At 40.5% G+C, this 16,008-nt stretch overlaps 1 protein-coding gene across 1 annotated transcript in view; it reads right to left on the minus strand.

Moving 5' to 3' along the window:
- MYLK4 (myosin light chain kinase family member 4) overlaps positions 1 to 16,008 on the minus strand; it is a 164,354-nt gene that overhangs the window by 127,354 nt on the left and 20,992 nt on the right. Inside the window, exons 9-12 of the mRNA XM_062510150.1 lie at positions 15,200 to 15,270; positions 14,341 to 14,469; positions 13,667 to 13,819; positions 13,258 to 13,330 (exon numbers count right to left, since the gene is read on the minus strand). Coding sequence (XP_062366134.1) covers positions 13,258 to 13,330; positions 13,667 to 13,819; positions 14,341 to 14,469; positions 15,200 to 15,270 — 426 coding nt within the window. The remainder of the gene's footprint in view (positions 1 to 13,257; positions 13,331 to 13,666; positions 13,820 to 14,340; positions 14,470 to 15,199; positions 15,271 to 16,008) is intronic.

The following is a 16,008-nucleotide window of genomic DNA, read 5'->3' on the forward strand; positions in this document are numbered from 1 at the left end:
CTAGAAGTACATAGGTGAGGAGGCATTTGCTAGCAGGGATTTGTTCAGTTTGACAAACTTAAAGCAAGAACAAATGGCTAGAAAATGATCAGACAAGAAGCGATTTTTTTTTTAATGTGCCATAGTGCAATAAGAAATTGGGGGAGGTCTTATGTCATTGAAGATCAGATGAAGCCATCACAAAGATTTCTGACCATGTAATTTCTGGTTCTAATAAATGAACAATCATTCAGCTTCCATGTGAATAAAAAAATGATAACATTATGGAACTTGGGACCTCCATTCTTGCTTGTTCCAGACAGAAAGAGGACTTCTGTGTACGGGCTAAAGAAAAAATTAGTGTTTTAGCATACAAAGAACTAACCCTAGTAGTTGCTTAATTCTCTCACACCCCAAAACCAGCAGAGAAGTACCCATGGTCTCACTTTATGGGTTCATCTTCTTACAGGATCTCATTCTCAACACAAAAACCGTATCCTATCTAGATTTCTATTTATAGCAGAAGTGTGCAAGTTCCTTCATGTTTTTCTACTCCTGTCAGCTGATTTACAGGCAAATCCTAAATCACACCGATTTTCTGTTTGTGTTCTGCAGGCAACCTGAAGCAGAGCTATTGCCAAAGGGAAAATTATATAAAATGGCAGTAAGTAAGAGCACTCCCAGCTGCACTGTGCATTTGCCCACAGTCACCCCGGCCAGCCTCACATGGTGCAAACTCTCCAACCTTTGTCTGATATCATACCTCAGGCACTTCCCTGCGTCCTTCTGCTTGGCATGCTGAGGACAGGCTAAGGATGGGGAGAAGTTAAACCCCACGTTTAGTGCCGTTTTTCCCTGCAAATAAATGATGTTTTATTAGTCAGAGGCTTTTTAAAGGTTATCCGCCTCCACTGGTTGGCACGGGTGGTCCCTAAGTGAGATTTGCGAGTGCCACTGTGCTACATAGCGCAGGCGGCGCTGGCAGCTCAGTGTGGAATGCGCCTTCCCAGAGCATCCCCTCCGGAGCCGAGGCAGGAGCAGCTGTGGCCGCTCCCGAACAGCAATGCTGGCCTCTGGTGGCCTCGCAGCGCGGTGTCACCAGCCACCGCCGGGCAGGGATGCGAAGGGAGCAGCACCGAAGCCACACATCATCCCTTGAAATCCTCCCCGTTATGGGGACATCGCCTGGTACCCTGGTACCAGCTCCCCCCCGGTGGTACTGACTGACTGACAGACTGACTGACAGACTGACTGACTGACAGACAGCTTTGGCCCCACTCAGGAAGGTGTCTCTGGTCAGGACACAACTTGCTGCTGTTGCAGCAGTCGCTTTTTGCTCTGCCTACAAATGCCTGTGGGACTAGGGCTAGCATTTCAGGCCATCTGAGTAGCTCTGGGATGGCACTTTCACTGAGGCAAAGATAAAAAAAAACAAACAACAGACTCCTACTATTAGAAAGCTTCTTCCAGCCCATGGAACATGGGCATCTGCAGGGATAAAGAGCAGAGTAGATGAAAGCTCCTTGCAATGGATATTTCTTAAGTCTGCACAAGAGGACCATAACAAAAAAAATAAAGCTAAAAGCAAAATGAAGGAACTTAGCAAATGTCAGTGCCACTTAAATATCTCCTTTCAGCAATGGTTTGGCTTCCCCAGTGTTTCCCATGACATGTGCTTAGACAGTGAGGGATTAGAATCCCATTATGAACTGCCTGACAAAGCAGAGGGGTAGAAGTAGCTGGTGACATGGCGATGTGCCAGGAATGCTCAGTTGACACAGTGAGAACACCACATTTTTATGAGGCAGGACCCTGCCACCTGCCCCTAAATTTTCCCTGATTCCTGGGACCACACAGACTGAATGGAGTGAACACATTCAAGGTTCAGAGCAGGGTACCCCCTCAGTGAAAGTATTAATGTTATTGGAGGACCGAGGTCATCCTGAAAGTAGTTTGCTCTGATCTGTTTACAGTGGTCAGATGTCACACCTACATAAGTTATGGAGATAGACAAAGATCAGAGTTCATGAAACAGTGACTGGGCACCTAAAGCAAAGAGAGGATGCGCATGTAGATTAGCTGGTGAGGAGTAGACAGCTCTGGAAAAGATTGACTTTCACCCTCCCTTCCTCATCTCTGCCTCAGTCACAACTCTGTGCTCCCAGCAGTACGTTGAGCCCCGGGGATAGCCTCACGTCTGTGCTGCCAGCACAATGTTCACTGTTTCCACTGAAGACGGGCACAAGCTGGAAGCCTGGGGGTGGACACAGCCCACCCAGCACAGGAGAGGCACTGCTGGGGTTGGTGGCCCTGCTCCTGCACCCAGAAGACCCTGCAATCCAAATACAAGATGGCTCAGCTCCTGGATGAATTCCTACTTGCATGCAAGAGATGTGAGTCACCAGATGAAGTGATTTCCTCCCCACCCCCCCCCCCCCCCCCCCCGCCCACTTCGTTTTGGATGAGGAGGCTTGAAGAGAGGAATTTTGAAATATCCAGTCCCTTTTCCAAAAACTGTCATTAAAACAGCCCATAAAGTTTCTCTGGAATGTTTAGGAGGCCCTTAAAGAAAAAAAAAATTAAAATTAAAATTCAGTTTTATTGAATGAATGGGCATCACTGAAAATATTCAGAAAATTAAAATTAATTTTAAAATAATTAAAAATAAGCGAAGTTTAGTGTATGTTTCCAAGTTCTGGGTAATATTAAAATATCATTAAAAAACTGCAAAGGAAATTTACTGTGAGCAGGTGTTTGAAATAATTGGGGGAAAAAAAGGGTTGACTATTAATTAATGAAGAATTATGAATGTCCCTTGTTAGATTTTTTTTCCTGTAGTCAACATATTTTTAACCACATGAACTTAGGGAACACATTTTAAAAGTGTGGAGCTGCTTTACAGACACATACAGGGAGCTGAGCATTATTTTAGCCCCATTTATTTTACCTTTGCCAGCAGCATGCATTTAGCAAGAGCTGTTGAGAGGACCAAGGTACTACAGCAAAGTCTTCTTCATCAGTTATAAGGCACAGAAGTTAATATTTTCTAGACAAAAACTCCTACACCAGGGTCAAAGGCACTGAAAACTAAAACACAGCAATGGGTTTCAAGAAAGGTAAATGAAGAACAAATGTGTAAAGTTTGGTCAAAATTAGGAACTCGCTCTGAGCTGTCACTCTGAAAGACTTTCAGGCACCTGTTGAACTCCCCAGGGTCCTCTGTGGACAGATGCTGGCACAGGGGTTTAACCTGGGCTCCTGTTGAAATGGCTGGTGGTCTTGGGGCTGCCACGGGCACCTGTAAAGGGGCAGAAGCTGCATGTCCTATGCTTGGCCACTGCAAAATTGTTCTCCTGTTGAATCCTTCTGCCCCCAAGCTCTGCCAGCCGGATTGCAATGGCTTTGTCCATGTCAGCCAGGAGCACTGAGCTCTCTGGGGAATGAATGCAACCCTCAGATTGATTTAACTTGCAGCTTAATCAGGAGGGTGTAAACTTAGATCTTACACCTGCAAACCTCAGGCTTATCAAATACAGACTGGTGTTAAATCAGAACCTTCCTGTGTAAGAAGCCAAAGTTGTTTCTTAAATATGGTGCATGTCTCAAGTGCTGCAACCAGAGATGTGGGTAAACCAGCCAGAAAAAGCTCTACTTACTGAATATAGGCCAGTGTCCATCAGAGGTTGCTTCCTGATTTCTTACCCTGTAACCTTTTTCTCAACTTTTACTCTCACTCTTTATTTTTTCACTAACCAGCCCACTTGAAGTTTGATTTAACTCTGCAGGAAACAATAATTCTGATTCCAGACTGTTTTGGTAGTCGATGAACTCCTAGATGGCGTAAGGTTAAAGTGCAGCCCCCAGACAGCAATACTGAATAGGCCAGTGGTGCAAGTGTGACAAATTAGGGAGAACAGTACACCAGCTCTCTTGAGTGACCAAACACCCGAAATTTCAGTAATTTCTAATTTCCTCCTTAGTAACCTGGTCTTAAGGACTTCCAGCAAGACTGTAGTCAAAAGCACCTCAGGTCCCAGTTACATGCAGAGAGAGACAAGGTTTTCTTACAAGGAGTGAGTACAAACTGTGAGCCTGAGTCAACCTTTGACGTAGGTACATTTGTTTAAATGGAAATTACTTTTCTCTTCATATATCTAGAGACAGAAGTTGGGAAAAAGGCCATGCTTCTTTCTGTCACTAATATAAATGACAAGCTCATTAAATACAAAAAAACAAAAAACCCCTGGAGTAAACAAAATCAGCATTTATTCCTCATTAATCTTTTTACACCATTGCTTCATGGTTTTCACAAAAGAACACATACCAGAGATACATGAGTTAATCTACAAAACCAGATATGCAAACCAAAGTGATAAGGTACATGAAAATCCACATGCTTCATGATTTAGTCGCCACATGCCTGTCCTCTTAATTCAAGGGAAGTTGCTGTGGGGTACTCAAACATTAGTTCTGCCACACCAAAATGAGATCACTAACTCTACAGACACAGCTAAACAACATATTTACAATGCACTATCTCTACCAGTCTTCATCTATGTTTGAAACAGGTAGGTAGTAGTTCAGCTACCAAGCCTTCATGGAAGGTGAAACAGTCTAGCATTCCTAAATGGATTTATGCAGTATTTAGTTTTATTCACAGGAGACACAAGAACAAGTACATATCGGTGATAAAAGTAGTATGTGAAGATGCACCATCCCCCTGGAAGGGGCTTGGAGCATCAGTGCTCATTCATCCATTCATCACTACTCTGGGTACAAAACTGCACCTGTTACCACGTATTAGAACTCCAAAAGCTAAGAATTGCCCTGGTCACTGGATCCAGTGGAACAGAATCCAGTATTTCCAGGTCTCCATCAGTGGAGAAGAACTGACAAACACTTTCTTTTCTCACAGCTCCTGGTGGGGAACATTTTGCTGAAAGAGGCTGTCAGTGATTTATAGTGTCAGCATTAAACTGAAAATGCTAAAACAACTTGACTTTTACTGCAGCAATTTAACCACAGCAGAAAAACTGTTTATTGATTGAGATTCCTTCACTGTTAAAAAGTTCTTTTTATTTTTACTGATCAGGACTGGTGCAAAGTAGATATTTTTGGCAGGAAGGCAGGGTGGTTAAACTGGGCTCTTCTACTACTCACATCACAAAAGGTAGATCTAGCACTTCCCTTATTGATTTCTGTGAGCTACCCTATTATTCCTGGTTGGAATCAAGAATTTAGCTTGGCTTTAACTTTATTCAGCATCTGACATTAGAGGGAATATAAAAATGAAATTAAAAAACAGCTGCTCTTGTAATCTCCAGAGTGGATTATCCAGGTTGCCAACTGCTTATGCTGTGAGGGTACCCAGAGGAGTGACTGGCTGCAGGCATTCACAAATATGGACATGACAGTATGGAGATCTTTCTGCAGAAGAGGTTTCTACCCATTTCATAATCTTCAGGGTGTACAATATATAAAACCGTTGAAAAACCACTAGTGCCCCATCTTGTGCCAAGTAAATTTGCTTCTAATCTTGATGTCAGTCTTAGACTACCCTAGTATATCTGGCATCCAGTATACCTGCTGCATCCATAGGAGTGGGAATAGCAGTGTCCTGATTCTTATGAGTGCCAGGTGATAGCTGTCATGTTCCCAGGATTTTATTTTTTTAATTTTCACATGTCAGGAGGAATGCACAAAACAAGCACTGCATCTGGGCAGTTCATCCCTCCCACTGCATCTGATGTTTCTATACCACTCTTGAGGTACCTGCAGTCATCCCTGCATCCAGTCAGTCTGTCCACATGTATACAGCTAAATGGAATAGCAGCAGCTAGAACAGTGCCTTTCACACACAAACCTGCTCACAAGCACAGCGATTCACAGTTTCCAAATGCAACCATATAAGCCAATATCTAGCAAAAATTATAAGCAAACTGACACAGATGTAGGTGACTCATTAGAATCTAGTAGCCTTAGTATTGTTATGACCTAGTAGAAAATAAATGTTGATGTGCCAAAACAATAATATAACACAGCAGGCTTTATCTATTAGTCGTTACAGAACATATTTAAATCATAAAATAGTTACAGTTGGATGGGACCTATAAAGGTCATCTAGTCTAACCTTTCTGCAATGAGAAATTATGTCTCCCACTTGATCAGGTTGCTTACAGCCCCGTCCAACTCACGCTCGGATGTTTCCAGAGGTAGGGCAAAGTAAAACAGAAACCAAACCAAACTTGCATATGTAAGCACACACACAGAACAGCATGCTGCTCGAAGTGCAATGAGACACAGGAAGCCACTAAAAAGAATCTGTCTCAAGCTATTATTTACTAATATTACAGCAGCCAGAAAAGATCACAGAATTACAGATCTTTTAGAGTTGAAAGGGACCTCTGGAGGTCATCCAGTCCAACCCCACTGCCAAGGCAGGGTCACCTAAAGCAGGTGACACAGGAACACATCAAGAGGGTTTGGAATGTCTCTAGAGAGGGAGACTCCATGATCTCCTTGGGCAGCCTGTTCCAGCACTCTGCCACCCTCAATGAAAAGAAGCTGAGGTGGATACAAGACACAAATTAACATCTCTGGAGACATTTTTCTCAGGCACATTGCTATGCACAGCAGTGATGATTACACAGTAGTGTAATTGTTTACCCTTGGTGACAATAAGGCCCTAGGTAATGTTCCTTCCTTCTGACTCAGTGCTGCAGATCCAGCGTCTGTGGAGCAAAAAGCAGAAGTGCTCTTGGGATTCCTTCCCCCTCCACTGGACACCTGCAGGCCCACTTGGGTTTAACCCTGGGCACCAAATGGAACCTTCAGTCTCTGCAGAGACTTGCTCAGTCCAGTCTCCTCTGACTGTCCCTCCCTCAAATTCATCCCCTATTGCAGGAGCTCTTCCAAGAATGAAACAGTGGGACAATTTGCTGACAGGACTCTAGAGTGTGACCACCATTATCCATATTATTTATAATGGATGTTAAATGCCTTGATTTGCGTTAGCACACTGCCTGGATGCACAAACCAGAGGTTGCTGAGGGGTCCCCTCCTGAACTCATGCCTAAATTCTCAAGGTGAGGGAAATATGTCCACCTCTTCTATCATCCCATGCATTCCTATTTCTGACAGAGCACTGTACAGATGAACTTGGATGATGTGCTCCACAGAGGCCATATTTTTCTACAGCTCCTGGAGGATTTGTGGTTGACTCAGTGCAACACACTCCAACACTGGGCTGATCTTCATGGCACTAAGCTTTTAATTACTACTCAGATGTATATATCAACACATAATAAATCCTCTTAATTCAACTGAGCAACAAAGCAGAAAAGACTGTCACACTATTATTTTAATATAGTTAATAAGATTTAAAATTACATTCAATTTATCCATGTATAATCTACCAAGGGAAAAACAAAACCCTGATCCAATTCTACAATAATGGCACTAGAGTGCATAATGAGATCCTGTAATTCCAAAGTGGTTTGCTGCATTTTAGCCTGATCATTGAGTTGCTTACTGTACAAAAAGCTGTCGAAGACAGTCACAACAGGAGTGGGAATTCCAATCCTAATAGAAGGGCAACTTTTCTATTAATCTTGACCAGGCAAATATAAATGGTGACTAAAAACAAGCAGCCCAGCTTCTACCTAAAAGTCATATGCTCATTTTCTTGCTTGAGATCGCTCAGTCTTTGCCCAAAGAAACTTCCATTTCTGCTTGTCAACGTTTACTTTAGTTAAGACTACAGATGAGGACTTGAAGGTGGCAGTGCTCTACATGGTATAAAAGTTACATGCTAAGTCAGTGTGTGATAGCAGTATTTGCAACCTCTGGAACGACACATCAGTATTACTAAGAGGTCACAGCTGTAAGAAGCCCAGTTCATTTACAGGAGCAGTCTTAAGGGATGTATTACAATAATTTTAAAACATTGGATCAAACGGGCTGTAGAGAATGTGATGGCCATGATGTCCCATTAATGGGCCCCTTTTTATTTCAAAATGAATGCTATCCAGAAAGGACAAAGGTGTAAGAAGCAATTAATTGTGTGGTGATGAATAATTCTGTTTTGTCCTTATGTTGATCCCTTTTTAAAAAAGACAGAACTTAAATATATAAATATATGAAATGTATAGATAAATATATAGAGATAGCTATGTTAATATGTGGTTTGATCAGAACTGGACTAAGCAAAGACAATGTAAAGACACCACAATAGCATGATTAAATAAAATACTCATTACAATATAGATTTACATAGTTCTGAAAACAAGCAGTAAGAAAGCCATATACAGCTGTGAGTAAGTCTCATTATTTTAACTTCGGAGCTTTGGCAACTTAGATTCACTTAATGATAAGTCATAATCAAAAGAATTCAGGTGATGAATTCAGCTGTTCTGACTCCATTTTTTTTTTTTTACCTAGTTAAAAATCAGAAAGGCTTGGGAGCAAGACAAGAAAACTTCAGAAATAGAGAGGAATTTTACTTGAGCCTGTTCACCTCTTTGCCAGTGGTCCTAATCAGTTAAATTAGCATTAAACAGATTAGCTGATATAAAATCACCCTCTGTTAAAATAACTCTGAATTATACTTGCATTTTGGAGAACAGGGTCTGCATGGGTACAAGTGAATAGCGCCTTGTTCTTTTTCTTGTTTAATTAATCCAAGTGTATTTACAGTGAGCAGTAATTCATCAGGCTAAAAAATCCTGAAATGTACCATATCACAGTTGCAGCAAATTCACTTATACACAAGGAAAGCCTCATTTCTCCCTTCCACTGGTGTTACATTAACATGGCTTTAACTCTGGTTGAGCTAATCCTTAACTCATTTTAGTGTGACAGGAAAAACAAACTTCAAACCTTCTACAGAAGGCAGTTTTAAATTTGCTGCAATTTTTTTTGTTTTTTGTTTTTTTAAAAATTATTTTACTCCAGTGTCAAATGAACCTTGGCTAGTGATATAACATAGTGACAGATTTCCTTCTGGGCTCAGACAAGAAACCATTAATTTTACATTATAATTCAAACTTTAAGGAGCTTTTGATAAGTAAATGAGGACGTAAGACTAGATAGAGAAAAGTTCATTATGAAACCAAACTAATGTAGCACTTGCAGGCATGGAGAACATTCTGCTCCAGAAGAAATGCATTCCTGCAACCTGGAGAAATAATTTCCTTCTTTTAAAAGCTGATTAGAGAAGAAGCAGCTCCACAATGCTGGGACTTGTCCTGCAAATGAAGTGCTGTTGGTCCATTTAGTAGAAGTCTCAGTCATGGCAGGGGGGGTAAAGCACCGAGACTGCTGATATTTTCAAATCTCTTAGCAGCAGTAACCACACAGCAGCTTTTCTGCAAAATAAACAAAACAAGAATCCAGTTAATTCAGCAGTATATTTTTTTCATTTGGTTAAGTGTTCTGGGATGACTACATGGTGGTTTCTTTGTGCATAAATAAAAGAAAGCAGCAGTGAAGCTTCTTGCTTACAAAGGATTCCCACAGCCACCTTTTCTGTGAAATGTTTTATACAACATTAAAAAGACAAGGCCTCTTTGTTAAGTGGAGAATTGATCCTGGAGGTGTCTCTTTAAATGAAACTACTCTTTTTTTCTCTCTTGTCATACAGATCACAGTATGCAAAGGCATGCTGCAAACCTCTCCATTTATTTGTGTTACCACTGCAAGCATTTATAATGCCAGGTCTAAATCAACTGGCACTTGAGTGCATTATTTTGGGTTAAATGTGGTAACCGTACTACTTGCCTGATAAAAATAGCTAAAGGGATTCTTTAAAAATAAAGCACAGCTATGACTTTAGATCCACTCATTAAGTAAACTCAAATAAACTCCAAAAAGAAAAACACTCACAGAGGAAATAACACTGCAAAAGCCAAAACCAGATTTTCCTTCAAGTTAGATCATGGGTAGGTTACTATGTTACAAAGCTATTAAAAGTTTATTTTAAAATAATTTTGACTGCTGTTGGACAGCCAATTTATCTTAAAGTTGACTTTGGTTGTAACAGAAAATTGTGTAATACAGTGCTTCCTGTGTTACTGAGGGAGAATTTTCACCATTTTGTTGTTGTGTTTGTTGCCACAAGTTAGTGACCTGAAATGGGAAATCCAGGTACAAACACTAATCTTGCAACAGGTCTGGAAAACCTGTTTAGAAAACTACTGTGTAGAAGCACACAGGTGAGTGGACCAAAGCTTTATGGAATCTGACTCAGCACCAGTGAAGTGAGGGTGAATATGGAGCATCACAAAGAGGTATAAATTCCCACTGGATTTCTACTCCAGAAGTTGATGCTCAGGTATTACTGTATCAGGAAGTTACATGGCTTCAGAGAGCAAGTGGGATGTAATAATGGTACCTTAGTGTTTTCTGGCATCCACTGTATCATGGAAAGGCATCTTCATGTCTCTGAAATAGCTCAAGTAAAGATCATTACCTTCTGTGTTACTACACTATACTGTATAAAATTTGCTCTAATCTTCCTTAGAACAAAAATTTAAACCTCCCACAATACTCTGTTTTTCACATGTTCCTGGAAAAAAACTTGTTGCAAAAAAAAACCCCAATCCAGCACTTGTCTGACCAGGCAGATGATGGATGATGGCACCATTAAAAACTTGCCTTTTGGCAAGTGGTGAAAGGTGGACTACTTTTATTTTGGCATCCTGTTGTTACTTGTGACGCACTACTAAAAGGAAGTGGTTTTACAGTGTATGTGTGTGTTCTCAGCCTAATTCACATCTTGACCCTCCACCAAGTGTTGCCCAGAGATGGCCTCCAAAACCTTTGAGCAGTTCCCTTGGCCCCTGAACAGAGCTGCCAATTTTTGTGGTAGTTGGTGAAAGTAGCTGTGGGAATTGGAGTAATGGTTTATGGAGACACTGCACTGCCAGAGGCAGCACGATTTCAAAGTGGCTGAGTATGCACTGGTCCAAGACCAGGGACAGAAAAAGAGAGCAGACTTAAGTCTCCCTGATCCCCAGGGAAGGCAACTAAACCAGCCTGAGAACCACTAATGAACTGTTTGTTAATGAAAGGACAAAGACAAGGAGCCAGGGAAAAAGGACAGAGGGATGCTCTGTAAAACTTGTTTGGGTTGCTGAAAGGAAGGTAAGTGCCCTGTCAGACCTGGTTCCTCGGACATGTGGAGCAGCTTCTTTTAGGGGTCACCTTGCTTTGATTTTGCTGCAGTTAGTCAAGCTGCCCTGAGGGTCTGGCCTATGCCTCTGCTAAAAAGTTATTATTTTTCATATTTCTACCCGTTTTAAACCGTACTTCTAACCACAGCATGAAAACCCGAAAGCTTTCAACACTGAAAAATTATTGGGTGAAACCCTGTCCCATGAGAGCCAGTGGGAGCATAACCATTCCCTCTAAAATGGCCAGGGTTTGTAGCACATATGGCTCCATACCCATTAATTATTTTGCACATTGCTGTTACTTGGTATAAGTAATAGAGCAAGTTTACATTTTGAATGCTTTCCAGACAGCAGCAGGGATGGTGGTGGTGAATACAGTTTGGACTGTGCACTTTGGACTACACAAGGTTTTCAGCTGTCCCCTGATCCCTTCCACAGGGGCTACAGCTTTTACATCTGAAGGAACATTTGGGACCTAAAACAAACCTTCTGTTTGGCAGCTCTTTCAGAGAGGTTATTGAGCCAGGGGTGCTTGAGACACACAGACACCTTTAGCCTTTTTCTAAGGGAAAAAGAAAAGATACCATTATTGGAGCACTAATTGAAGATCAATCATATATTACTTCTACTTAAGGTAATGGCAGAAGAACACTGCAACATCAGCATATTTAGTGAAGCTATTTTGCAAAGCACAAGTATGAATGAAAAATATTGGGGGAGAAGATGCAAAGGACACCATGAGCTGTAAAGTTTGCATTAGGGTAAGGTTTCCTGAGGGGAAAAAAAAAAAAAACTGGTGATAGGAAGGACAGCAGTTTGTGTTCTTGCAGCATTGGGAAAATACTGTCTGTTCCCCAGATTGCAGAAATCAGAGCTGCACTGGAGCCCAATTAAAGGAGTCAAATTATATCCTACAAAAACCTCTGAAGATATTTTAACCATGACAAAATCTCCTATTTTTACTGTGCACACACATTTACAAATCTTCTGATAATCTCATAGGCATTGCTGTTCTGGGACATTACATTGAAAATGAAATTTAAGCAACAATTTGAGTAATTTATTTTATTATTTATATTTATTTTTCTATCCTATTTATAGTAATTCTGGTTATCCTTAGTCTACAACAGGAACATCTTGCAAGGACAGAGCTGTCAAGACACTATTCAGTCCACCCCACTGCCTTATCAGTAGGGCTACCTCTTCTTGATTATCCCCATAATCTTTGCTCTTATTTTAATAACCTTATTTTGTTAATTAATAATATCATTATTAACTCTTAATGATGGCTGTGAAAATGCACCTTGACATATACATCCTAGGCAATACAGTAGCCATCTTATTTAACACAGATGTACTTTGCCTGCAAAGAAAGAAGTGAATATTGCACTTCAAATGCTGCAAAAATTCTGAAACCTGATTAAAATTATCCCCTTGTGAACCACTGAACCACAGAGTGGACTCATTTAGAAACAGCCAACAGAGGTGTCATCAACAGCATGAATCTCCAAAAATTACCGACACTGGAATAACCACAGTGATTTAAAATCTTGTTGCTCCTCCAGCTAAGCCCAACTGAACTATTTGGTTGAGCAATTTTTTCTGTGTTGGCCACTAAGCTGGCTGCCACTGAAGGGCAAGAAGGTGCTTAAGTACAAAGGTACCAGGTGACGTTCCAAGCTCTGTTGGGAAAAGTATCTCTTTGGAAGAGGTAGGATGAAACAGCACTCAGGGAGGTCTTCAGGACAGCCTGAAAGGGCTTTCAAGGTAGGAATGAGAATCATCCCCAGCTAGAAAATCCTTTTCATATGGCAATTCAGTGCTCATTTTGCCAATACTTTCATTTTGCTAAGAAATTGATCCACTCAGCAACACACAGCATTGCAGGATCTTATATTTCCTCCCAGACATGCAAGAACTAATGAGCAAGTGTGAGCATGCAAATTCTAACAGCTAAAAAAACACAATGGGACACAAGTGGCTCACAGTGGCAAGAAATGAATCAGCAACAAAGACTCAAATGAAGTGAAGAAAAATGTTAAAGCAAAGTGATGTGGCAACACAAGAGGGCAACAGCAGATGCACAAGGATATTTAAATATAGGGACCTGGAGTCTGCAGTGGAGCTTGTGGTCTGTTAACCATGGGTGTTTTAAGGCAGCAGTTGCACTTAATCTCCAGCTAGAGGAAAACCAGAATGCTATTAAGAGTTTCTCCCAGAATCTTACAATTCAGCAGTTATCTGCTACAGGTCATGTGTTCTGCCATCATGCAATGCTGTCATTTCAGAACAGTATGACAGATGGCAGATTAACTTTTTTTTTCAGCAAAAAATATATTCAGGTAATTTCAGAGCATTTGATGGATACAATGAACAACATCAATGAAGTGTCATAATACTGTATGTGGGCATAAAAAACTTATAAGTCATATTAGTTCTGCAATGGAGCAGCACAAGTGATACAATTGTGTCATGACGGCGTGGAATACACATTTCAAAGATACAGGATTATATACCATTTTTCCTTGATGAGAAGCTTTGATATGAAATCTTTGGCCTCATCAGAAACATCTCGAAATTCCTCATCTTCAAAATCCCAGTTACAGGCCAGGATATTGTTGAGAGTCTCATTGTCATCATCACCCAAAAAAGGAGACAATCCAGTGAGGCTGAAGGAAAAAAAGGAATATGTTCAGTCCTCCTGTCTTTCCCTCTTCCTGTTCATGGTCTGCAATGTGCCAGCTAAGATTGTTCTGTCACTCTGGCCTATCTTACAAATTACTACTCTCTAAGAGGGTCTCGAGACTACTCCTGTTTTCTCGTCTATTTAAATGTTTAAATAATCACCCCTCTTCTCTAACACACCAAGCATTACTGTCTTTCATGGCAGGTCATATTTTCTAGCCCTCTGACCACTCTTGTACTAACCACTGGGAATTTACTAAGGAGCTTACATTATTCTGGAAGTGTGATGCTCAAACACTCTTGAGATGCGCAAAAAACCAAAGACAAAAAAGTTCATGGCAATTGGAAAAGAGGAGAAGTTTCTCAATATGGAACTTGGAAAGAAGTTTACATTTCCTATTTTAGGTACACAGTTTTTCACTCTTCCAGTATAACAGCAAACTTGGATGACTGACACAGTTCAAACTGGAAACAGCTTACAAAGCAGATACTGAATCCTACTTACAGCATATAAGCAATGACTCCTAAACTCCACATGTCTGTAGGAAAAGAGACAAACTCATAATTTACAACTTCAGGAGCAAGAAATTCTGGAGTCCCAAAGTTAACTCGAAGTTTTTCCCTGGGTTTATATCTAGGAAATGGAAACATTAACAAAGGACATCAATTACAGTTCTTATTAAAGTTGCATCATCAATTGTCTAGCACTTAGAGGAATTCCAGAAGCATACAGAAAATTCAGTAGGAAAACAAGGACAGACAGAGGCACAAACTAAAAAGAAATATACCCCCATATATAATAAAAAGTATTTTCAAGCTTTCTATCATACTAAGACAAAATGCAATTACTACAAAAAGGAAGAAATTCATAACTCAAGGACTTCTCAGAGCAGCTCTTACCATCCTTTTGGGACTTCTCCATATCATAGGCATGAAACTTTTAACCAGTAAATCCTTCACTGAGGTTATAGCACCTAATTAAACTAGAAAGGGATATAGCAAGGGATATATTTAAGAGCCCACAATGGTATCTCACACTCTCTTTTGAACAATCTCTTAATACTAGAGACAAGAGGCTAGACAAGATATACCACTGGTTTTGTCCATTTTAGCTGTTCCAAGATACTTATGTGCATTCTTAGTGAGAATCAGCCTTCTTTCAACATTCTACCTGAAAAGAAGGTTTCAGGACAAATTTTCAGCTCCAAACATTCAATATTAAAAGATACCCCTGATTAAAAGGAACAAATTTGTCCTAAGATCAGTAGAAAATCATTATGCATCAAATGCATAATTGCAGGGATGCAATACTTTTTTCATTGTTTCCTAATTCATTTATGATTAGTGAGAACACATGCATGTACCTTCTTGCCAATCCAAAATCAATAATTTTTATTTGATTTGCCTCTCGGTTCACGCACAGGATATTCTCAGGCTGCCAAGAGAAACAAAAAGGAAAAAATACAACAAAAACCACTTGAATAAGAAACAAGTATGAAAATCTGGGCTTTTAGTAAACTGGAGGGAGAACACTAATAACAGTGCAAATATCTGATGAGCACCTTTTGGTTTCCTCCTGGTTCAGATCTCTCTGCATGGATACCCCCCCTTGCCGTCACACAACAACCAGAAGCGTGCATTTTGTGCCTTCTAACTGCTTTTTGTTTTCCATGGCTTTTCAATTTGACATAAGGCAGCAGTTCAGATAAAGAGTTCTTTAGGGGGAGAGCGACAGGGAATGCATACTTTCAGGGAGGGGTTTCAGGGTGCTTTCACTGTGTCTCTACAGACCTTAATCAGCTCACACGGATTAAAAAAAAATTGGGCTTTGAAATTTATCTTTCAGCTTTACATTTCTGAGTTCCCAAATGTTCTGTCAGATTGAACATTAATATATTAAGCCAGTCACATCAACTTTATGTTTATTTCAGCTGTTTTAGCAAAAGATAAGATTCACAGGTTAAGTACCTCTGGATTTTCACAGGGCCAAATGCTACTCTTCACTTTCCTGGCAGGAATCCATAAACTTCCAAGAATTACTCCAAATTCTTACAGAATAACTGAGAGAAAGATTTGGCCAATTGTCTTTGAAATGTAAATACCTAAAGCACAGTCCCATATTCACTGCCAGCACTTTTACAGCTACTCTGTCTTATTGCTCAGTGAGTCCTCT

Source organism: Cinclus cinclus, chromosome 1 (assembly GCF_963662255.1).
Source record: "Cinclus cinclus chromosome 1, bCinCin1.1, whole genome shotgun sequence".
Lineage (NCBI taxonomy): Eukaryota > Metazoa > Chordata > Aves > Passeriformes > Cinclidae > Cinclus > Cinclus cinclus.